The sequence below is a fragment of the Rattus norvegicus genome, chromosome 1 (assembly GCF_021556685.1).
Source record: "Rattus norvegicus strain SHRSP/BbbUtx chromosome 1, alternate assembly SHRSP_T2T, whole genome shotgun sequence".
Classification (NCBI taxonomy): Eukaryota; Metazoa; Chordata; class Mammalia; order Rodentia; family Muridae; genus Rattus; species Rattus norvegicus.
In genome coordinates, this window is record NC_141534.1 from 218,880,767 (window position 1) to 218,906,070 (window position 25,304).

A 25,304-nucleotide genomic window follows, 5' to 3' on the forward strand; every position below is an offset into this window, starting at 1 on the left:
GCTGCATACGAGGCCTTCAAGGTTTCTAAATGCATAATCGATCTCACACTGGGTCCTGGCTATAGTTTCTGAGTTTGTCCAGAAGATCCTTATGACACACTAAGTTCTTCACTTTCATTTAATCCTCGAGTCCTAGAGGGTTTTCATAGAGGAGAAATTCTCAGATAATCTTCCCAGGTCCTCTGGGTAGTAAGGAGAGGCAGCTTCAAGCTGAGTCTCAGACTCTCGGCTGCTGCTCTCTTTAATACACAGCAGGTCAGGCTCACAAGAGGGCCTGGGGTCAGGACACACTGTGAACCTGAGCAAAGTGTTGGGGAGACACTCAGCCATGAGACTGGCCGAGGCTGGGAATGGTCGTTTTGTTCCTTCCTTAACACACTCAGAGAAAGTTCAATGCTGCTAAAACACTCCCTACTAAATTCTATGAGGCAGGATCTACTGTCACACTTACATTTCACCAAAAGGTCCTCTCAACTATTTTATCTGCCTGCACTAAGGGACCAAGAAGGGAGCTTGTATCTGTTCTGATCTTGGTCAATAGTGACGCCTAACCACACTCTTTTCTTTTAAAAATAATTTTATTAGTGGCACGTTAAAGTTAATCAGTTTCTTCCCAGGGAATCTCTGCTAGACTAAAAAGCTGAGCAGACACACCGCAGCAGACATACCGTTCCCAGGGTGCTGACAGGTGCAGAGTGCTCCCCACTGAGGAGACTGCTTCTGCGTCATGCTCACCACCCTGGACATTTGATTCAGCGTGCTTGGGACTGTCCCAAAGCACTAGAAGCTACTTCTTAGTGACACACAGTGTTACCTCTCCAGCCATCTGCCACCCCACTGTTGGAAAGGCTAGGAATGTCATGTGCCCTATCAAGGCCCAGTGAGGACAACCAGGACTGGTTCAGGTGGGGCTGGCTTTTGGGAGCCAAGAAAAATTCCAGACATTAAGAAACTCCAGCGGGTTGGGGATTTAGCTCAGTGGTAGAGCGCTTGCCTAGCAAGTGCAAGGCCCTGGGTTTGGTCCCCAGCTCCGAAAAAAAAAGAAAAGAAAAAAAAAACAACAACAAAAAAACCCCCCAAACTCCAATAGTCTACAGCTTGGGCAGCAAGGGAGACTCTGCAAGTGCCCAGATACGTGTTGGAGAAATCTGAGCTTTTTGGAAAGATCCACAGACAAAGAGCACTTTCTCAACCATCTTGCCCGGTGTCCTCGTGACTAAGAATAAACTCTAGCATTTGAGCTTCACCTGGACTTGGTCTTTCTTACACCTTATTTTTTCCCCAGCCCTTCTTCCTGCACTCCCTGAGCCTAGCCTCTGCAAATTGCCATCTTCCCAATCCAGATGACACTCGTAGCTCAGAGGCAGTTCTGTGGGGTCCATATCTAACAGCTCCTTTCTGGCCTTACATGACGGAGACTGGGAAAGAAAGATTCCTTAAGGCTTCCATTTTCCCTGCTCTTGATACAGGCAGTCACCTCTCATCCCTTCAGAACCCGACCCTCAACCAAGCATTCATTGACTTATTGATCAAGGTAACAAAAGGAGGGACAGACTGCACAAGTTTTCCATGTCTACATCTAATTGATTAAGTTAGGTCTCCACTGCAGGCAGCTTGACTTCACATCCAGGCTAGCAAGTGGGCAGGTTCCTTGTCTTGGTTTCGCAAAGGTCAATGCCGGCCTGCAGCTTGCCGTTCTTCACCGCTGCCCAGGGCATGGAGGCAGAGGTCCACTTTGCCACCCAGTCTCCCGTCTTGTTGATCAAGATGAGGCCACCTAGGCCTTTGAGCTTTGACTTCATATAATCCAGTGCCAACGTAGCAGCCTCATCTACGGTCTTTCCTGAAAAGAAAAGGAGAGACTGAGAAACAGCACATGCGATAACTTTCACAGGCTCCCATGTCTGGATACCTGGACCCCAGCGGTGCCCCTGCTTTGGGACTCTGCGAAATAAGAGTGGGCTTCACTCGAGAGACACAGGTCCCTGCCCCCTGTGCTGCCTGTTTCCTGGTCCACTGAGATTGGAGCTAGCAACTCCTACACACTCTCCTGCCACAAACCTGCCCCACTGTGCTTTCCCCATCACGAGGACCGCACTCTCTTAAACTGTGAGCCAAACAAACCTCCCTAAGGGGCTTCTTGTCAGGTGTCTGGCCACATGGACAGCAAAGCAGTGCAACTCGCATGCCTCCGCTCCTTACCGGGACAGAGACATCAAGGACTGACCATGGTCTCTATTGCTTCGTCTTCTATGACATGAAGAGAACAGCAGACAGGTACTATGTATGTGCTATGTGTGTGCCCACACCATATCACCATATGTCCCACTAGATCATGTTCTGCGTTCATCCCTCGAGATAGTTTCTCACTGAACCTGGAGCTTGCTGGTCCCCCCACTCCCTCCCCCACTCTGCCCCCCCCCCCGGAATTGTCACCCAGCAAATCCTAGTGATTCTCTGTCTCTCCCTCCACAGTGCTGAGGTAGCTACAGGCACACGCACAGCCATTCCTTTTTATATGTCCTTGGGGTTTTAGCTCATGCTTGTGCAGCAAGCACTCTGACACACAGAGACACTACCTCAGCTCAGAGAGTAGTATTCCAGAGCAGCATTCTAAAGGTTCTTCTGGTCCAGAACCTATCAGGTGTTAGAAGAATGTGAACCGCCCTGGGGTAGGGTCTGTGGCAAGTGCGGCTCCACCCACTAGGCTGGCAGTGGTCAAACCACATCCATCTACTCGTTTTCGCTAGCCACAACTTGCTTCACAGCCTACATACCTTGCTCTACATGGAAGAGGGCGAGTCTGGCCAGATTCACCTTCAGAATACTTTCCCCATGTCCTGTGGTTGAAACGGCTCCAAGGTTATTATCTGCGTAACCTCCAGCTCCTGCTCAAAAAGGTGACTGGTTATAACTGAGCAACAGTAGTCAAAAAATTAAACACAAGGCTCATGTTCACAGTATTTTATCATAGAGGTGTAGACAGACCAGCGCCATATTGATGATCTGGTGATGCACAAGTGTACAAAGGCACACCTGTAAACAAAACTCTACGTAGTTTTGAAAGCATCTGTTTTTGTCTTTTTTAAAAAAAGATTTAAGGGCTGGAGAGATGGCTCAGTGGTTAAGAGCACTGACTGCTCTTCCAGAGGTCCTGAGTTCAAATCCCAGCAACCACATGAGACATCTGTAATGAGATCTGATGCCCTCTTCTGGTGTGTCTGAAGACAGCTACAGTGTACTTATATATAATAAATAAAAAAATCTAAAAAAAAAAGATTTATTTCATGTATGTGTCTAAAGACACTGTCACTGTCTTAGACACACCAGAAGAGGACATCAGACCCCATTACAGATGGTTGTGAGCCACCATGTGGATGCTGGGAATTGAACTCAGGACCTCTGGAAGAGCAGTTAGTGCTCTTAACTCTCGAGCCCCTAAGAGCATCTGTTGAAAGTAGCTTAATTAGACCCGAGAGAACTATTCTGGGCTATCCATATAACAGCATCTGGAGCCAAAGTGATTTTGATTATAATTTCCCCTGGTCTTAGACTAAGCAACTCTACAGTCGTCTCTCCACCATTCCTGATCTGTCCACACAGAGCCGCCAGTCTGAGTCCCACAGTCTGGCAGGCTTCACCGCCACCCTGCTTTAGCTGGTGCAGAAGCATCACACTGACGTCTTATTTCACGATGCTGGGTATTGGGAAGGTCTTAGAGGGGCAGCTCTCTGCTGAGGGTTATAGTTACCTGTCTGAAAGCAGGTAACTCCATGGTTCTGGTTCTGGGAGAGTTGAGGTTAGGTAAGAAATACAAAGTCTTACAATAGGAGAAGGTGGCTTTCCCTCCAAGCTATTGCTGTGTGGTGAATCAGCTCCAATAAGGCCCTACCCTTTGGAAGTAGCTAAGTCTTCATTTTCTCTGCAGTTCTTTTAGAGTCATAAAAGGCCAGGGTAGGGGTTGGGGATTTAGCTCAGTGGTAGAGCGCTTGCCTAGGAAGCGCAAGGCCTTGGGTTTGATCCCCAGCTCCGGGGAAAAAAGAACCAAAAAAAAAAAAAAAAAAAAAAAGGCCAGGGTAACCCATGTTTCCTAGGGTGGGCACTCCCATTTTTTGGGATGATAACTGCATTGCAGAGGAAATGTTACTGTGTACCTAGTGTCACTTACAGAATGTCCTAGGGATGCTTCCTCCTGGGGAATGCTTATCAGAAAGGTCAAGATAAGCACCTTTGGTACCCACAACCAATACAGGGAATTCAGGTCACAGAGTTTTTTCTTCTCAATACTTTACCATGAGAACTTACAAAGCCTGAACCTAATTCCTAGGCTCTGACCCCGCCTGGCTCTGCAGCCTGGTCAGATCCCAGTTGTATGCAAACTGTACTACTGAGCAGCCATATTTTGGCAGGATTTTTGCTAAGGAGCAAAAAGAGTGCTTCACGAGTGTCAGGCCTCTGCCTCTGAGTTTAAAGAGGCTTCAAGCATTTCCTCCGAGGCCACTGCTGTATAGGGTACAAAGAGCTGTCAAGAGTGTAAATTATCAGGGTTGGGGATTTAGCTCAGTGGTAGAGCGCTTGCCTAGCAAGCGCAAGGCCCTGGGTTATGTCCCCAGCTCCGAAAAGAAAAAAAAAAGAGTGTAAATTATCACTAAGAGTAGTATAACATATATAAAAGGTCGAGTTTTCTGCTAAAAGTATAAGCTGCTCCTTTGGGCAGATGAAAAATTTAGTTGTTTCTTGAAATATCATTCAGCTGTATGGGTTTGTGGGATTTCTGCAAGAAAGTGCAAATCTACACAGGGCAAAAGATGCCCTCCGACAGCATGCCTCCTCTTGCTTGGTGCTTGATGTCCATGTGTGTGTGTGTGTGTGTGTGTGTGTGTGTGTGTGTGTGTGTGTGTACAGGGCACATGTGGAGAGGAGAGGCAGATTTCCAGTATCTTTCTCTCTCCCTACCTAGTTTTTGGAGAGAGAGTCTCTCACTGATCCTGGAGTCTGCTGGTTTAGCTACACTAGCTGGCTAGCATGCTCTGAAGATTCATTCATTTCTGCTCTCCCAGTGCTGGGTTACAGTGCAGACTGCTGTACGAGGCTTTTACATGGGTGCTGGGGATCTGAACTCAGGTCCATATGCATGCACAGCAAATTCTTCCCTTGAGTCATCTCTCCAGCCCAAGTTTTCAGCTGTTCTTTTACATTGTTAATGTGAGTCACATCTGGGAAGAGGCACTCTTATGTGTTTAGCCCCTGCAAGTGAGCCTGAGGACCTGAAACTGGGGCCATAGAGAAGACGGGTATGGCTGCAGCAGTCTGGGACAACTTCAGCATCCTCTCTTTCACTTTCTCTCCCAAGATGTCCCCAAAATATAATCCAGAGGAAACTGATGTGCCTATTAGAAGTGAATACTTGGGGTTGGGGATTTGGCTCAGTGCTAGAGCGCTTGCCTAGCAAGCTCAAGGCCCTGGGTTCAGTCCCCAGCTCCAGAAAAAAAAAAATTAAAAAAAAAAAGAAGTGAATACTTTAGAGCAGTGGTTCCCAACAACCTCTTTCAACCCAAATGCCACTCCTAGAAGCTGCCACCAAGAGGGTAAAGGAAACGACACAGGAAAGGGTGTGAATCTGGTGACATGAAGGGCCAGGGAGCGGCATGAACCACCTCTTAGTCCTACCTATACAAGGTGAGTCTCCAACTCGGCCAACCATTTTATTGACAATCCCCCCAGTAGAGGTTGCATAAGCCAAGTTCCCTTTGCAGTCCAAGGCAACAGCACCTACAGTTCCTGAGTTTCTGTCAAAGATAAGCAGAAAAGGGAAAGGGCTAAAGATGAGAAACAGCCCCCAAGTAACACTGTCACTTAAAATCACTTACATTCCATATTGTATGTTAAAATTCTGGGCTCAAGAAAGCATTTGTTACTTATTCTACATGTCACTAGCAGGTAGATTTCCACATGGCCCTTTACACTTCTACCTTACCGAGTACAACCATCCCAGCTCTCAGGAGGCAGAGGCAGATGGAGCTCTGAGTCTGAGGTTGGTTTGGTATACAGAATGAGTTCCAAGCCAGCTAAGGTGACATAGTGAGACCCTATCACAAAAATTTATTCATTTTAATGTTTTTTCATGTTTGTTGTGGCTAATTAAACAGAAAAAATTAAACAGCATAAGTGCTTCTTATCGAGATGGACACATGCACAAATTTAACCCTTTCAGAGATGGCCGCAATTCACTGGCTACCTTCAGAAGCTTACACTGAAACATGGGGAGGCAAAGAAGTGGACTTTTGCCATTTCAAGGGAACTTGATGTAAGTGCTTCATGGTCTAAGTACTCTAAAAGTTACTTTTTTGCTTTCTCTCTCTTCCCTAAGTCCTGTTGTTTGTATCTTCCCAAATTCCCTAAAAGTTTCATTTCTGATGTTGACAGGGGCATAGTCAGTCTTTGGGCTCAGATAGGCAAAGAAGCCTTTTCTTCCTGGAGACTGCACAGTTTTAGTGAGAGGAGCAGAGGCCAGGGTTATCAGTCATGCTGAGCCAATTCTGAGTGCCAAAGCTGACCCATGCATTCTATAATTAATTTTTCTGACCTCTCTAAGTTGCAAGATACAGGGTAAGAGGCTACTTATTTACATTTAAGAGCAGTACTGGCTGGTGCGGATGTATGGTTAGAGGAGTCTTTTTGTTTAGTGCTGGGCTCTGAGCCCAGGGCTTTATGCATGCACTAAGCGTGCACTCTACCACTGAACCACACCCTCAGCTCAGACACAATTTTCAGAAAGCAATAGGAAAGCAGCTTTGAAAATAAGCACAAGGCACTGACCCAGTAGCCTCACTGACTGTAGTCCACAGATAAAAAAGCCTTAATTAAGTCTTAGTACCTGGGAAACTGAGGCAGGAGGATTGCAAGTACCAGGCTTAGCCTGAGCTATATAGTAAAGCCCTATTTCAGAGCAAGTATAAGAATAATATTATGATAATATCTCCAATCTCATAATCAGGAAAGGCATCGGATTATTATCTCAGAGACTTGCATATTATTATAGCTGCCTGGCTTCTCTGCCTCAGACCCACCAAAACTCTGATTCTTTAGGAAAGGGAAGCATGGGAGCTGGAGGGATGGCCCAGTGGTTAAGAGCACTGACTGCTCTTCTAGAGGTCTTGAGTTCAAATCCCAGCAACCACATGGTGGCTCACAACCATTTATAATGAGATCTGATGCCCTCTTCTGGTGTGTCTGAAGATAGCTACAGTGTATTCATATGTAATAAATAAATCTTTAAAAAAAAGTAAAGGAAAACACACACGCCCTATGTGCGTGCACACACATATATGTATATATGCACACACACATATACACACACACGTATATACGTAAGTATGTGTGTATGTATATATATTTAGTCTGAATATATATACATATATATATATATATATATATATATATATATATATATATATACTCTGCCTAGGTTATTTGAAGGTTGGTGTCTGGTAAACTAGGGAGTTGGTAGTGTTACAGGACTGAATTCTATTCTATTATGAGCTACTGAGCTATTATTAGGTTTTTGAGCAAGGGTCTCACTCTACAGTTCAGGCTGCCTTGAAACCTGCCCTCTCAGTCTCTGCCTCCTGCTGGCTGGGATCATGCGTATGCCTCCAAGACTGTCTAATACTCTTCTGCTTCATTGTGTCAGAGAAGAACCCTGCCAATCTGACCTCTTATTCACACAGGGGTATAAGTAAAGGCAAAGTTAAGAAGAGTTGCCCTCCCCCAGAGTTCAGTTCCTCAGGGAACAGAGGTGAGTGGACACTGCCAAACTCTCCAGCTGTTCTGACTGCAAAAGTCTGGGTGTTTCTTGGAACTTACTTAGGGCAGTCAGCTTTCTGCGCCCCCTTCTCAAGCTTCTCTTTCTCCAGGTGCTTCTTGGTTCTCTCCGTTATCAGTTTTTCGGCAGGAGTCTGTGGAATCCCCATGTCTGCTGCAAATTTCTCTGCACCACGGCCCGTCAGAAAGCAATGAGGAGTCTAAGCCAGGGTAGGAAGGGACAGAGAAGGTGTATTTTTTTTTTTTTGACACAAACACACACCTGTTCTATGGTGTGGAAATAGTTACTATATTTTTAGTGTTAAAAGGCCCTGAAGTGGGCTGGAGAGATGGCTCAGTGGTTAACAGCAACTGACTGCTCTTCCAGAGGTCCTGAGTTCAAATCCCAGCAACCGCATGGTGGCTCACAACCATCTGTAAAGGGATCTGATGCCCTCTTCTGGTGTGTCTGAAGACAGTACAGTGTACTTACATAGAATAAATAAATAAATTGAAAAAAAAAAGGCCCCAAAGTGAAAGTTGAACTAGATCCTCCCCTTTTTTTCTCCTTGTTGGTGGTCAACCTCAGAGACTTGGTGAGCCCTAGGGATCTGTCACTGAGCTGTGCCCCCAGCTGGCCTAAGAAGGCCAGGACATAACAAAGTCAGCATGTGTCACCCAGCTAGTCCTAACAGGACCAAAGCCAGGGCTGACTCCAGTGGCATTATGCTTGGCCCTGTGCATGTTTAGAACAGCGATCTGTAGCACCGTTCAGTCTGGCCTGCTCACCCAGACGTCCGGCAGTGCCAGCTTCTCAGGAAGCACTGCTTCCAGCACACGTACCTTTTCCATAACAAGCCGTGCAAGTTTAACAGGATTTGCGATACAGCGCACGGCAGACACTGCTCCTGCAGATAGGTCCTTCCCATCCATGATACTAGCATCCATCTCAATATCACCATCTGCATTCAGGACAGACCCATAACCTAGTCCAAGAGGAAGTTGAAAAGCTAGAGTGAAAAATTTATAAACAACTCCAGATTTTCTACTAACCTACCTCTTTCAACACACCTTCTGTTCTACTGTAGACGAACACTGTACAAACACATCTGACTTGGTACCTATTGGTTTGGATATGGTCTGTCTCCTCCAGGTCCCCAGGACTGTAACATTGATCTAGGGGAGCCTTTAATAAGAGGTTTAATAGAAGATAATTAGGTCAGAGCACTCCACCTTCATGCATATGAAGGTCGTATATGAATAGATTATTCTCAATCCAATAAAGGTCATCTATAAAACCCTGCAGGCAATATCATACTTTATGGTGAGAGCCTGAGTGCCTCTCTGTAGCTGGCAACCAACAAGGATGTTTGCTCTCATTACTCTTACTGAGTCACACCGTTGAACGGCCTAGCCACTACATTATATTGGAGATACACTATGGGCTGGTGTGTTCCAGATACGTGTAAGCTCATGCAACCTTGGCACCCGTGAGGCTGTCACAGGAGAATACATGCTAGAAGTGAACCTGGGTTACACAGTGAGTTCCAGGCCAGCTTGAGCTGCACAGTGAGAGCTTGTCCCCTCAAAGACAGCAAAGTATGAAGACTAAATGCTATAAAAAAAGAGGTCAGGAGACTGGGGGTGGGGTGGGGAGGGGGAAGAGGATTAGGGGGAGTTGGAGAGGGAAGAAAGAGGGCAATGGGGGAGTAAGTGATTAAAATTAAAACAGGCATGAAAATGTCAAAACACAACATGTTATTATGTGTAATTACCATATGCTAATAAAAGCTTAAAAAAAACAAACAACCCAAAATTTCAGTTTAAAGCAATCCAGGCAGGCAGGATGACTCATCGGTGAAACCATTTCCCATGGAAGCCACAGGAACCAAGTTCCATTCCTATTTCTAGAACCCACAGTGGAAGGAGAACTGACCTCTGAAAACTGTCTTTTACTTACATGCCATGGCACATGTGCGCTCTCTCTCTCTCTCTCTCTTTTTTTTCTGGAGCTGGGGACCGAACCCAGGGCCTTGCGCTTGCTAGGCAAGCGCTCTACCACTGAGCTAAATCCCCAACCCCCACCACACACACACACACACACACACACACACACACACACACACACACACACACAAATACGCTCTCATATATAATAAAAATGAGTTTGTTATAAAAGTGACCTAGTCTTTACTTCTTTTCATAACAACCAAAGATTGTTGTTTCATAACAACCATGTATTGTTTCATAAGCAAACGACACCGACAACTTCCTTAATCTGCAACTGGTATGAATTAATAAGAAAGAACGGTCAAGAGAAAGAATAAAGATCTTGTGCAAACTGAGCAAGTGGTACACAGAAGACAGGGTTAGCTAGGTGAGGATGGCCTACAGAGCCACTGGCACCTAACAAAAGATTTAACACCTAATTTACTGGAGCCCTAAGAGCAGGGAGGGGAAGCCTAGGGCTGAAAAGCATTCAAGGAAAAGATAACTGGAAACTGTTTACATTTGACAAATGGGCTAAAATTCAAGGGGCCCAGCAAACTCCCAATACTATTAATACAATACAGGGAAATTCACAGTAGGACATCATGATCAATATAAAAATGTCTTGAGGGGCCATGGATGGTGGAGTGCTTTGCAAGGGTTCAATCCCAAGCACTAGAAAAACAGTCTTGAAAGTAGCAAGAAAGAAATGACACCTTACCTATAGGGGAAAACCAATTATAATGACAAAGGATTTCTCAGCAGAAACCATGGAGGCCAGAAAGAGACACAGCATTCCCAAGGGCTGAAAGAAAAGAACTATCAAATCAGAATTCTGTGTCTAACAAATACCCACTCATACATGCTTATGAAGTCTAGATTGGACTAGTCTGTTGGGCTGTTCTAACAAGACAACCCAGGCTGGGATGCTTACACAACAAAAAGTTATTTCTCAATCTGCAGACTGGAAAGCTCAAAGTCCAAGTGACTGAAAGGTTGACCATTTTTCTGAGTTTGGCTTGTAGGTCCATGGTTACTATTTCACTATGCATTCCAATAGTCTGTCCTTGTGCCGCAGTGGGAGGTGACTCTAGTCAGTTAGTGACTATTCTGTGTGTGCTCTGATGGGTGTAGGCATTGTACACCATGGTGGAGGCGAGGGGCCACTTTGGGTGTCTGTTCTCACTTTTCATCTTGTTTTAGACAAGTTAAGTGTTCGTCACCGTGCACACCAAGCTGTTTGGCCAATGAGCATCTGATGATTCTCCTCATTCCACCTCCCATTGTGTAACAGGAGTTCTGATATTACAGATGTGGTCTACTGTGGATCTGTGTATGTTCTAGGGATCCAAATTTAGGTTCTCACAATTGAGCACTTTATTCATGGAGCCATCCCCAGCTTTTTAAAAAAACTTGTTTCATGTGTGTGGGTGTTTTTTCCGCATGTATGTCTGTGCACCAAGTATGTGCCTGGTGCCCTTGAAGGCTAGAAGAGGTTGTCCCCTAAAACTGGAGTGTTTATAGACAGTTGTGAGCTGCCATGTGGGTGCTAAGAATCAAGCTCAGGTCCTCTGGAAGAGAGCCAGTGCTCTAATCATTGAACAATATCTCTAGTCCCTTTGATTCTTTTTGTAAGGATACTAATCCAATTAGAGCAGAACTCTGTCCCATGCCCTCACTCAATGCGAACAATTTCCTTAGTGGCTCCATTTCCAGATACTGGCACAGTGGGGAATCCTGGGTTCAACACTAGAATCTGTAGGAACGCAAACGTGGGTACAAACACTGAGTCTACAATACAGATGGAGGAACACAGAATCTGTTGCCAGAGCACCTAAGTCAGTAGAGTGGCTAAGAGAGGCATCGAAGTGGAGAGGCAATGGAGAGTCCTCCCTGCTCTGCCTTGCTTTATGAATTAGTTTATCCTTCAAATATGCTGTACAGTGCCCTTTCAGGGTGGTAGTTCAGCTTCTGGGGCCACTCTGAACCCCGATTGGTCAGTAGCACTTGATTACAATAAACTCTTGTCATCTGCATTGACTTGATGTCTGAGTTGTGTTGGGTTTAAGTGGACCCCTCGACACAGCGGGCTTGCCTTCTCCTCTTTGGTGTCTTAGTTTATGTTTGGTGGTTGTTGCAAAAATGACAAGATCCTGAAGTTGTTCCCAGTGTTCACAGAAAGGAAAATTGAAAATAACTGTCAGGTGGAACTTATCACAACTAATCATAAAAAAGGTAAGAGCTCTATGTTTTGCCTCCATTGCAAAAATGGTTTCTTATTGGTAGCAGTTAGTTATATACATAGAATAGGGCAAAGTCCTCAAGTTCTCCACAACTCAAAACTGTCGAGAAAGTAAAGCAGACTTCTAAAACCAATGCTCAAGTAACAGACAGAGGAGTAAAGACCAGATAGGAAAATGAGGGTAAATAGACCCAAAAACATAATAGCTGATAGGTATAAGCCCTTATCAGTAGCTATATAAAATGTAAGTATTCCAAACGGACTCATTGAAAGAAAGTGTGGTTTGATTTTTTTTTTTTTTTTGGCCCAACTGGGAGAAAATATCTACAGACCAAATTAATGTATGTAATAAAAGATATTTGTCAAGAATATATTAACTCATGAAACTTTGTAGTAAGGGGAAAACACTTAAAAATGATAAAACACGTTTAGCAGATACACCAGCAGTTCGTTCCTATCAGAAACTGGTAAATATGTTCCCCAAAGTTTACTGGCTGCTCTGACAGGCACGTGGGATGCTGTGTGGTGAGACCAGGTCCTGAATCTGTAGGACTAACCAGTCTGAGCTCTCAAATGACTGGTGGCCTGTTGTCCCGTCAGCTACCTGCAGGCTTGCTAAAGTTAAAAGCCTGTATGCTGGTAACATACTCCCAGCTGTTATGCTATCACATCAAAACCAGCTAGATATCATGTGACATTCCAGGTGTCCTGGGCATCATTCTAATCTTCTGATGATAGAAACATACACCCACAGGAGTCACGGCAGATGGAACTATGTCCAAATTAGGAAGACAAGAAGTGGCAGCCTGGTTCATGAAGATCTCTCTTCTCTGTGAAAAGTTATAATGACAGCATGCATTGCCCCATACCCTAGCCTGGCCTTAATAAAAGCCCACTGGAATTTTTCCTCAGGAAGAACCACGCCTCTAGAGCATGAAATGTCTTTCTACACTCACTGGTCATTCAATACCCCATAACTGTTTGCTTATTTGCACGTGGCACCAAGCAAGAAAGGAACCTGCAGACTCAGTGGCAGGATTTTATTTCAGTCTTGGCAGATAAGTGTCAGAATGGACAAAGCCTTGCACTGGTACCCTCTTGCCTGGCTGATCTGCTTGTTGTTGCTTTGTTTTATTTTGAGACAAGGTCTCTCTACATAACACTAGATGTCCTGGAACTCACTGTGTAGACTAGACTGGCCTCCGATCCACAGAGATCCACCTGCCTCTGCCTCCTGAACGCTGGGCTTAAAGGTGTGCATCACTGTGCCTGGCTTAGCCCATCATTACCAGTCTTTGTTATTTACTTTATAAAAAACGAAGAATTTCCATGAATTTTTTTGGCCATCAGAAAAATGACTGATGCCTGAATAGGAAGCCCAGTTTGTAGCCACATTGGGTAGAAGTATGAATAACACAGGAACTCATATTGGTGATTCATGTCTGCAGTAGGGGGGAGTCTTGTAAAATTGAGCCTTTAATATGTGCTGAGTGTATACAGACCCCAGGTGGGCCAGTGGTTCTCAGCCTTCTAATGCTGTGACCTTCTAACCTCATGTTTTGGTGACCTCTCACCATAAATTATTTCACTGCTACATCATAACTAATTTTGCTACTGTTATGAATCTTAATATAAATGTCTGGTATGTAGGATATCTGATATGTGACCTCTGAGATTGAGAACCACTGAGGTAGAGTCGTAGTTGATTATAGGACATGTGATTGAGGCCCAGAGTGTTAGAGAATTAGTGATATTAAATCCCGCTTTATGCCACATGGTGAGGGCAGATGGAAGACGTGGCCTGCCTGCCACCACACCATGAGGCACAAAGGGACTGGAGAGAGCCACTGCAATGTACAAGTATGTGATGGAGAGATGAGAGATGAGAGATGAGAGATGAGAGATGAGAGAGAGGGAGAGGGAGGGAGAGAGAGAGAGAGAGAGAGAGAGAGAGAGAGAGAGAGAGAGAGAGAGAGAGCTGAACAGTTTAAGCATTATGAAGAGAGGTGGTGCTGACTCAAGGGTAGAGGGGAAGAGCTTGATGTGAGTCCTCTGCTACCTGAGGCTACAGTGAAGTCTTGGCCTATCTGCTGTGAGGGCCATGTCTGGATCTGTAGCCAGGCAGCAAAAGGCTTCTGTGCCAAAGTCTGTGACTCATATTATCACCACAGGCTGTGTGGACATTCTTGGTCTGGGCTGCTACATGGGACCATGTTGATGTTTAAGGGCTATGCAGAGTCGGCCCTAACCCTAACTGGCTGTGGCACTTGGGAGAGCTGGTCCTGTACCTTACACTGGGCAGCAGCACTGGCCCTGGTCGGAGGAGGGTAGGCCTGGGAGTGGGGAGTGGGGAGCAGGAGAGCTGGCCCTGCCCCTTGCTAGCTTTGGCACTGGGTGACCTAGTTGGGGCAGTGCTGGAGAGCTCACTCTGGTGCTGTGGGTGCAGGACAGCTGGCAGGCTGACCAACCCAGCTACCACCCAGGCCCAGATCCAGGGCTTTGAGTCCATCCACTCCAAAGTCTACCACGTTTATGATCTACTGGAGCCTGTGAGAGGGGAGGTCCTGCAGATCCAAAGCTTCAGGCTCTCCATGACACAGGGCAACAACAGGAATTCCTCTGAGAGGAATCTGAGAAGCCAGAGGCCTTGAACCAGACCAATGACTCACTGTAATGAACATTTGCAAGTGAAGATGTTTGGGGCACACTGTGACACACTATAGCTTCTACAATGAGATGATCTCTTTCATTTTATTTTTTATTTTATTTCATTTTTGTCTTTTATTTTCTTTTTGGGGGGAGGTTGCAAGGGCAGAGGGTAGATGTGAAAGAACAGGAAGATGAGTAGAATTGGGGTACATGATGTGAAATTCACAAAGAATCAATAAAAAGTTAAAAAACAAAAGAAAAACAAAACAACAAAAGAAAAAAACAAAACAAAACAAAACAAAACAAATCCTGCTTCAGTTTGGAGAGATGGCTCTGTGGTTAAGAGCACTGGCTACTCTAGCAAAACATCCAGGTTTAATTTTTAACATTCTTATGGTGCTGCCCACTGTCTATAAACTTCATTCCTAGGTGGTGCAACACCTTCTTCTCACCTCTGAGGGCACCAGGCATGCATGAAGTGCACAAATATACACGCAGGGAAACACTCATACACATAAAGTACAAATAAAAACCACAGAAAAAACCAAACCAACCAACCAACCAACCAAAATACCAAAACTTTGCTACATATTGGGGGAGGGGAGGCAGAGTGTTCCATAAATGTAGAAAGGGAAAGTTTTTCCAATATATTTTTCCAATGATATGTACACAACATTGAAACTTGATACACATTTTGAAGCACACAAAATTTTATTCATGACCAAAATCTATCTAAAATTTTAAAAGATAACCAAAAAGAAAATGTTTAGGCATTTATTCTTTAAGCTATGACAGAAAATACATTTTTTTTTTGGTTCTTTTTTCCGGAGCTGGGGACCGAACCCAGGGCCTTGCGCTTCCTAGGCAAGTGCTCTACCACTGAGCTAAATCCCCAACCCCCGAAAATGCATTTTTTAAAAAAAGATTTATTTATATATATATATATATATATATATATATATATATATATATATATATATATATATATATATATATATATATATCGTTCTGCCTGCATGTATACCTGCAGGCCAGAAGAGGGCACCAGATCTCATTACAGATGGTTATGAGCTAACATGTAGTTGCTGGGAATTGAACTCAGGAACTTTGGAAGAGCAGACAGTACTCTTTACCTCTGAGCCATCTCTTCAGCCTGAAAATGCATTTGTTACAACAACAAAAATGGATACATTGTGTTTCTATACAATCAAGAACAAGCGCCTGATGGAGTAAGAATTCTCACATCACTGAGTGGAAGAGAGACCACAACACTGGTGGACTGAAGCCAGGATGGATCCTGAAAGGCTATATGCTCTCAGGTTCAGATTTTATTTTCATTTTAAACTATAAAAACCACAATAAAAAAGTAATGGAAAAAAAGGCCACAGGCTAAGTGAGATTTTACAGAGGGAAGTATGGCAGCCAGCAGGTTGTTAAGGGCAACGACACATTGTTTCAGCTAATTCTCCAGGTCATTCTGTTCCAGGCAACAAGTGAAGTCATGCTTGGCAAACCGCAGTTCAGGCGGTGCTGTAAGCGAACCACTAAATAAACCAACGTATCACTATCTAATAACTAGTCTCTCTACTTTACTCAACCTCACGTTCTTAGAAAGACACTCACAAGGAACAGAGGAGATAAGGCAGAGTTGGGAGGAGCCATTTTCGCTGATCACATTCATATGTTTGACAAAAAATTTTTATCTTGAATATAAAAAGAATCCCCAGAACTCTTCAGAAGTTCAGAAAAATAATCTAACAAGAATAGACGAAGGGCTTGGTTGACTAGATACTCTCCCCTGCCCTCCAACAAGTGTTTAACATCATTAATGGTTTTGGGAAATGCAGACTAGCACTACATCACAGGTCTACTTTGATTATTAGGCCGGCTAAAGTAAAAGATAAAACAAAACAAACAAAACCCATCAGTGTGTTTGTGTGCTCCAGGACATGGGAGAAGGATTCACAATCACAAAGTCTGGAAGTTCCTAATATACTTAAGTTAAATATGCTCTTGTCATACGAGACCTCAACCTTTATTGAATGCCTGAGAAGTAAAACTTGCATTCAAGTAAAAAAAAAACAAGACAAAACCAAAACTCTACTTGTGTTTACAGAGATTTAATGCATTGCCGGGTGGCCTGTGCTCAGCTGGTGAATGGCCTGCTGTCAGTGGTGGGACATCTACTGGGAGGGCCCGGCTTTTGACTCTGTATTACAACACTGTCGTCTCCGAAGTTCACACTCAAGAGCCACACAATTTGAGTTAAAAAAATTTGTGAAAATACAGGTTTTAAATAAGTTTGTTGGGCTCCCTCTGTCTGTGCTATTGGAATACTGTTAGCTCTCAAAGGGTACAGTTATTGACCCCATGTAAGCAGAGCCCACATGGAACAATCGAAAGGTTAGTAGATCATAAGGTTCCATTGTGACAATGGCAAAGGCAAAACCACAACAGGCTCAGGAGACAGCTGCTAGTGGAGTCGAGGGCTGTATGAAGCAGCCTCAAAGGGCGTGGACAACGGGCCTTTTTAATCTTCCGTGCAGCAGTGATTATTATACTATGTGCTTGCCACAGGCAGAACTGTACATTGGGGAGAAGTTTGTTGCACGTAAATATATGGGATTAAAAACATCATTAAAACTGTATGGGATTCTGATAGAGACTTCTAAATTTGACAACACCTCAGAATCACCTGGAAGTTTCAAAACAAAGGCAAGAAAATCAATTCCTAGCCCAATATTCATAAGTATTTTCATCTTGGTTATCTTCTAAAAATTTTAGATATCTTTGGTTAGAAATACACTTTTGTGTGTTTCATAGTGTGTGTCAAGTTTCAATGTTTCATACGTATCACTGGGAAAACATGTAGGAAAGAACAGTGTTTCCCTTCCTTTACTCTCGGAATACTCTGGCCCTGTACTATGTAGCAGGACATTTTCTCTTTGTTTTGTCTCTTTATTGGATTTTATGAGTACAAGCAGTTTGCCTGTGTATCTCTGTCCATCTCATGCAAGTCTGGGGCCCTCAGAGGTCAGAGAAAGAGTCTGAACCAGAAATGGAGTTTATTGACAGCTGTGAGCCACCATGGTATACTTTTATCTTATAAAGAACTTATGAATGTTAATCATTACTGTAGACACTGCAAAGAATTAAAAAGCAGATAAGGAAGACAATCTTGTTATCTCAAAGGCTCTGACAGGCTATTAAGCCAAATTGTAGCAAAAGTCAAGTAAACACAACTCCTGTGAAAGCAAAATGCAATTATCTACTTGCCCATTTGAGTAAATTTTTTTTTTTGGTTCTTTTTTTCGGAGCTGGGGACCGAACCCAGGGCCTTGCGCTTCCTAGGTAAGCGCTCTACCACTGAGCTAAATCCCCAGCCCCAAGAATACTTTTAAGTTAGGTGTGGCAGCCTGTGCCTGTAGTTCCTGCTACCCGGGAGGCTGAGGTGGGAAGATCATTTGAGCCTCAGGAGTTTGAGGCCAGCTTCGGAAAACGCCAGACTCCATCTTAAATCAATAAACGAACAAAAATAAAAACAAATCTAGCACAGCCTCTAGAAGCTCATTTTTACAGTGTTACTTTTCAATGAGTAAAGTATTAAGGAATAAGCTGTAAATATAAAACCAGGTTCACATTCAAACATGAACAGAAACACAGATGACAGAGTTTACAAATGGAAGGAACTGTTATCGGAACCCAGTGTTTTGAAGATTTCAATTAATTACCCAGCGGATCTTAGCAGAGGTCACTGGGATACTGTTTCTAGTGACCACAGCTGGAAACAGCAGCTGGGAAAGACAGAGTCCAGGTGCTCCTCGTCTTCAGGCATCTGCAAGTGGGACCACAGAAAGGCAGCCTTGGGAAGCAGCTGCAGCAGGTCCCTGATCTGTACTCTCTCAACTAGTGTGGAGGAAGGACCCTGTTAGGTTATGGAGCGTACCAGAAGGATCCTTTTAGGTTAGAGGTCACCAGAGACCTAACTGAACTAGCCTCTTCAAGGAAAGGTTCTGCAAGTCTAGTCTGTCTGGAAGTCTAGAAACCACCACGAGACTGACCCTGGGCTCCAACTGCATATGTAGCAGAGAATAGCCTTGTTGGAAGCCTGCTACCAGTGGAAGGGGAAGCCCTTGGTCCTGCCAAGGTTGGACCCCCCAGTGTAGGGGATTGTTGGGGGGATGGTAATAGGGAGTGGATGGGGAGGGGAACACCTATATAGAAGGGGAGGGGAGGGATTAGAGGGCCGATGGACAGGAAACTGGGAAAGGGAATAACATTTGAAATGTAAATAATACCCAATTTAATAAAAATGGAGGAAAAAAGGAAAGAAAGAATCACTATGAAAGTGAACTGTAATGTCTCATCCATAGGTAGGTAGATCTTTCAGTAAGTATCAGAGTGCCTAACAAAGTTAAAGAGACAGAGCAAACAGCTCCCCATGGCTGCAGCTGTCCCACTTCCAGATGCCTGAAGATGAGTAGTGCCGAAAACCAGGAGGTCAGAGATTGAGCGGCTGCAGTGGGACTGGTAACAGCAGAGTCTCTGCCTGGACTCGGTCCTTCCCATCTGCGCTTTCCAGCTGAGGTATCCCAGTATCCCAGAAGCCTCTGCTAGAATCCTCTGGGCAGATATGTGATGATTAATTGGTTAAGATAGCCTGATTTTTTTTCCCTGAGGACAGATGGTGTGTGGGTGGTACAGCTCTAAAAAGTATTTTAATCTTAAGATCTTAGGTTTTCTATTTTAAAACAAAAGAAATGAATGTTTTCCCAGTAAATTAATCTGCAGTGTTCTGAGAGATAAGAAAAATAATTATTCTTACTTCACAGCACTATAATCTTCTGAATTTCTTAGACAATGGCTACCTGTGCCATGTAGACACATTAACTAGTGATTATTATTCTAGAGCATGGCCAAATAATCCACTCTGATTGCATTTATATGGCTTTTAGGAAACACAACCTCATTTCTTTTGAAGGAAGGAGGGGAAAGAGCTTTGGAGTTTCCCTCAGTACCTCCCTTCTGAGAGTGATGTGTGAGTCCCCTCTCTTGTCACGCTTTGGCAGACACTAGCCATCTGGAGTCTGATCCCACTGGTTAAAGGGTTTAGTTGCACAAGATTGCTTCCTTACTTCAGATGTCAATTTTTAAGTAATAGGTCCTCTCTAACTTCTGCCAGACAACTGTTGCAAGCCAGTCTCTTAAAACTCCTTCTAGGGCTTCATTTTCTGGAGCAGTTCATAGAACTCAGACGTATTGCTAGTGTGTTATACGAAGGAGGCAGTTAACAGTCAGATGAAGAAACATACACAGGTCAGGGTCTGGAAGGGTGCTGGCTCTATGTTTGCTGTGGCGCAGGGACTGACATATGGCCATACTCACCAATGTGGAGGTTCTCCCATTCCCAAAAGTCAGGGATGGTTTTTGGATCGATTGATTGTGGGGGGCCCTTTCTCTTTTCCCGAAGATGAAAGGGACAGTGAACCCCAAGTTTCCACTTAAGGCTTGGTCTGTAAATTGATCAGTTTCCACCTAGAGACCTATCCAGAGTCAATTTACTAGTGAGAGAGATGATTTAAGGACTTTATTGTTTATCAGGGACCAGATACTGTAATAAAGGATTCTCCCAGCACCTGTTTCAAAATTTTTGAGTCTAATTTGGGAGAGGCAGAGGGGTAGAGGGAGGGAATGAACACAGAGTTCTTAAAATTGAAATGACTACATTTTATGTAAAGTCTACCCCAAGGCCCACAAATACAAAAATGTACACTTTCGAGGCCAGCACTTGGGAGGCTGAGGCTTGAAGATTGTGTTTGAGGCTATGAAGGGAGATGCCTGGCTTTTGTTATTGAGTTCTTAGGGGGCAGGCTAAATAAACGGTGAATTAGCAGACTTAAAAAAAATTCTCAGAACAAGTTGCTTAGCGCAAAATGAGGAACTTCAGCACTGCATCTTGCTCTAGAGTACTGTTTGACCACAAAGCTGGTTAGACCAACGGATACCGTGTCTATGTGGACCGGTGCTTGTTCTGATTTGGCATGATTCACTAGGCAAAGCATAATTTACCTGCGTTGAACTCCGGGTCATTTTCCAGCATAGTCACGGCTCCTTCCACAGCATCTACTGCGCTCCCTCCAGCCTTGAGGATGTTATAGCCCTCAGTTGCAGCTTTGGCAATGCCCTCGCTCACCAGTTCTTTCCGGCCGGGTGAGATGTTGCTTGCTCCACCACCATGGACTACCACCACGAGACTCACATCGATGGAGGCTAGGCACCAGGAAGAGGCAAGTGTCATTTCGAACCGGTCCAAGAGAACGGACCCAAGTGAGCAGCGGCGACAAAATGGTTTGTATTTCCCCTCCTGTTCAGTGAGAGTTTTGCCGGAAAAGCCCAAAGCGACCCATGACCCCCAGCATTCCTCCCCATGCTCTCCCACTCCGACCCCCGGGACAGAGCATGGGGCGTCTTTGCCTCAGAATGCCGGTGTCAAGACTCCGAGCCGCGCTTGTGCCACAGCGCTAACCCTCAGCCTCAGTTTCCCCGGAGAACACCAGCCTCTGTTTCGTGTTGGGTCGCCGGTACAGAGGACGCATGTATCAGAGCTCTAGCCCTCCTGCCAGGACTCTCTCTGTGCCTCAGTTTCCCGGGGTCCATGCTCCCTGTTCTAGTTCCCTCCACTGAGGGTCCGGGTTACCCTGAGGACTAGACTTCCCCACGTCCTTCGGACTTGAGCTCCTCGTCTTTGGTAACTCCTACATTTTTGTTTTTGCTTCCTTTCCCATACCTCGGGGTGTCGCCGGGACTGAGTCGCGGCCGCACGAAGAGGGGCGGGCGGTCGCCATGATGTCAAACTGGCCAAGACACTGGGCAGCAAACCGCTGCGGCCGCAACCGCTCCGCCGGCAACGGTTCCGCGCTTGCGCACGAGGGTGCCCCCCCCGCCCCCTCGGGGCACAGCTGACTTACCGTAAAGCCCGGGGGTCCCTGGCGCTGCGCACCAGCATCCAGGAACTCCAGATCTAGAGTAACACTGCTGTTTTACTCTTCCACCTCCCTAGTAGCACGCGGAATCCTTCGTCTCCTTTGCTTTGAAATTATCGTATGTTCTTAAGTCTTGCTAGTTAGAATTCTACAGTGAAACTCATTCCCTTTAAGTTCCCCATCCTAATTTTTCGGAAGAGCAGAAAATAAAGTATACAATCACCTCTAATTTGCCAGGTTCTGTTCCTTAGATGCTCTGAGAGCCCCCCGAAAATCCCAGCTCCCCGACCCCCCAAGTCTAGGGATTCCAGCTCTAAATCCCTTCATCTCTCAGTGCCCTCTTTTTGTTGATATTTCTTCTTCCCCTGCTTCCAGCATTCGCTAAAGTCGTGGCAGCAGGAATAGAAGAACAAACACTTTGTATTCACCAAACGGATCCTAGATTGTAGTTTTGTGTCAACCCCCCTTCACCCCCGGAGCTGAGAACGGAACCCAGGGCCTTGCACTTGCTAAGCAAGCGCTTTACCACTGAACTAAATCCCTAACCCTCTAGTTTTGTTCTAATAGTCAAAGATGGAGAATAGATCACCCAGATGCGCATCTACAGGTTTCTGTAGCAGTGACACAAGGGAAAGATGCCCTGCTTTATTATTTAAAGCAGTTTTATTTATTTTATTTGTTTTATTTTTATTTAATTATTAATCATTCTATTCGTTTACATCTCAAATGATATCTTGCTCCCAGGTTACCCCTCCACCAGTTCCCATCCCCCATCCACCCATCCCCTCCCCTTTGCCTGTATGAGAGTACGCCCCCACCTACCCACACTCTCGGGGCCCCACCATCCCCCTAAGCAGGGGGTATCAAGCCTCCCTAGGACCAAGGGCCTCTCCTCCTGTTGCTGTCAGGCAAGGCCATCCTCTGCTACATATGTATCTGGAGCTATGGATTCCTCCAGGAACACTCCTTGGTTGATGGTATAGACTCTGGGGGAACTGGGTGGTCAGGCCAGCCTATGTTGTTCTTCCAATGGGGTTGCAACCCCCCTTCACTCCTCCAATCCTTCCACCATCTCCCCCACCATGTTCCCTGAGCTCAGTCTGATGGTTGGCTCCAACATCTGCATTGGTCAGTTGCTGTCCGGACTTCCTCAGGAACCACCACACTAGGTTCCTGTCAGCAACCACAGTAACAACGTTGAATTTGGTGTCTGCAGAAATGATGGATCCCCAGGTGGGAGAGTCCCTGATTGGACCTTCCTTCAGTCTCTGCCCCTCTCTCATGTCTCCAGATCCTGATGCTGCCACCCTTATTCCCTCCTCAGTCCTCCTTTCCCCTCCACTTCCCACAATTGTCGTGCTCCCCACAATGCGGGACTGAAGCATCCACACTCTGGTCTTCCTTCTATGCTCCATATGGTCTGTGGGTTGTATTATGGACATGATGAGCCTTTGGGCTAATATCCACTTATTAGTGAGGACATACCATGTGTATTCTTTTGTGTCTGGGTTACCTCACTCAGGATGATATTTTCTAGTTCCATTCATTTGCCTACGAATTTCATGAAGCCATTGTTTTTAATCACTGCATAGTACTCAATTGTGTATATGTACCACATTTTCTTTATCCATTCTTCTGTTGGATATCTGTGTTGTTTCCAAATTTGGGCTATTATAAATAAGTTTGCTATGAACATAGTGGAGCATGTGTCCTTGTTATATGTTGGAGCATCTATTGGGTGTATGCCCAGGAGAGGTATAGCTAGGTCCTCAGGCAGTACTATGTCCAATTTTCTGAGGAACCTCCAGACTGATTTCCAAAGTGGTTTCACCAGTTTGCAGTCCCACTAGCAATGGAGGAGTGTTCCTCTTTCTCCACATCCTCTCCAGCATTTGTTGTCACCTGCATATTTGATCTTAGCTATTCTGACTGGTATGGAGTGAAATCTCAGGGTTGTTTTGGATTTCCCCAATGACTAAGGATGTTGAACATTTCCTTAGATATTTCTCAGCCATTTGAGATTCCTAGGTTGAGGGTTGGGGATTTGGCTCAGTGGTAGAGCGCTTGCCGAGGAAGCGCAAGGTCCTGGGTTTGATCCCCAGCCCCCCCCCCCCAAAAAAAAAGAAAAAAAAAAGAAAAAAGAGATTCCTAGGTTGAGAATTCTGTATTTGGCTCTGTACTCCACTTTTTAATAGGGTTATTTGACTCTCTGGAGTCTAACTTCTTGAGATCTTTGTATATTTTGGATATTAGCCCTCTATCAGATGTAGGGTTGGTAAAAATCTTTTCTCAATCTGTTGGTTGTTGTTTTGTCCTAATGACAGTGTCTTTTGCCTTACAGAAGCTTGGCAGTTTTATGAGGTCCTGTTTGTCAATTCTTGATCTTAGCGCATAAACCATCGGTGTTCTGTTCAGGAAAATTTCCCCTGTGCCCAAGTATTCGAGGCTCTTTTCCACTTTCTCTTCTATTAGATTCTGTGTATCTGGTTTTATGTAGAGGTCCTTGATCCACTTGGACTTTGTACAAGGAGATATTGTGTATGTGGGCTTTCTGTTGTTTTTGTCATTATTGAAGACCAGTCTTAGTCTGTGGTGATCTGATAGGATGCATAGGATTATTTCAATCTTCTTTTTTTTTTTTTTTTTTTTTTCGGAGCTGGGGATCGAACCCAGGGCCTTGCCTAGCAAGCGCTCTATCACTGAGCTAAAATCCCAACCCCCCCTCTTTTTTTTAAAGATTTATTTATTTATTTTATATATGTGAGTACACTGTCACTGTCCTCAGACACACCAGAAGAGGGCATCAGATACCATTACAGATGGTTGTGAGCCACCATGTGGTTGCTGGGATTTGAACTCAGGACCTCTGGAAGAGCAGTCAGTGCTCTTAACCACTGAGCCATCTCTCCAGCCCACTATTTCAATCTTCTTGTATCAGTTGAGGCCTGTTTTGTGACCAAGTATATGGTCAATTTGGGGTAAAGGTACCATGAGGTGCTGAGAAGAAGGTACATTATTTTGTTTTAGGTCTTTACATATCTGTTAAATCCATTTGGTTCATAAATTCTGTTAGTTTCACTGTGTCTCTGGTCAGTGTCTCTGTTTAGTTTTGGTTTCCATCATCTGTCCATTGATAAGAGTGGGGTGCTGAAGTCTCCCATTATTATTGTGTGAGGTGCAATGTGTGCTTCGAGCTTTAGTAAAGTTTCTTTTACAAATGTGGGTGTTCTTGCATTTGGGCATAGATGTTCAGAATTGAGAGTTCACCTTGGTGGATTTTTTCCTCTGATGAGTATGAAGTGTCTTTCTTTATCTGTTTTGATAACTTTTGGTTTAAAGAGTGTTTTATTCCACATTAGAATGGCTACTCCAGCTTGTTTCTTGGGATCATTTGTTTAGAAATTTTTTTCCCCATCGTTTTACTTTGAGGTAATGTTTGTCTTTGACTCTGAGGTGTGTTTCCTGTATGCAGCAAAATGCTGGATTCTGTTTATCTATCTAGTTTGTTAGCCTATGTCTTTTAATTGGGGAATTGATTCCATTGATGTTAAGAGATAATAAGGACCAATGATTTTTGATTCCTGTTCTTTTTGTTGTTAGAGGTGGAATTATGTTTGTATGTTTCTCTTCTTTTGGGT

At 44.6% G+C, this 25,304-nt stretch overlaps 1 protein-coding gene across 1 annotated transcript; it reads right to left on the reverse strand.

Annotated features, from left to right (window-relative positions):
• Positions 1 to 1,563: 1,563 nt before the first annotated feature.
• Asrgl1 (asparaginase and isoaspartyl peptidase 1) lies at positions 1,564 to 21,574 on the reverse strand. Its single transcript, NM_145089.4, has 7 exons — positions 21,471 to 21,574; positions 20,753 to 20,953; positions 8,647 to 8,789; positions 7,867 to 8,024; positions 5,671 to 5,789; positions 2,778 to 2,888; positions 1,564 to 1,843 (listed from the first exon to the last, which is right to left on the reverse strand). The coding sequence occupies exons 1-7, from the start codon at positions 21,526 to 21,528 to the stop codon at positions 1,632 to 1,634; spliced, it is 1,002 nt and encodes a 333-aa protein (NP_659557.1). The 5' UTR covers positions 21,529 to 21,574; the 3' UTR covers positions 1,564 to 1,631.
• Positions 21,575 to 25,304: the final 3,730 nt, after the last annotated feature.

Coding starts and splice junctions, on each gene's coding strand:
- Asrgl1 (NM_145089.4), bottom strand. CDS start 21,528: ATGGCGACCGCCCGCCCCTCTTCGTGCGGCCGCGACTCAGTCCCGGCG. Junction 8,025..8,646: donor CACGGCTTGTTATGGAAAAG/GTACGTGTGCTG, acceptor ACCCTGGCTTAG/ACTCCTCATTGCTTTCTGAC. Junction 5,790..7,866: donor CAGAAAGCTGACTGCCCTAA/GTAAGTTCCAAG, acceptor TATCTTTGACAG/AAACTCAGGAACTGTAGGTG.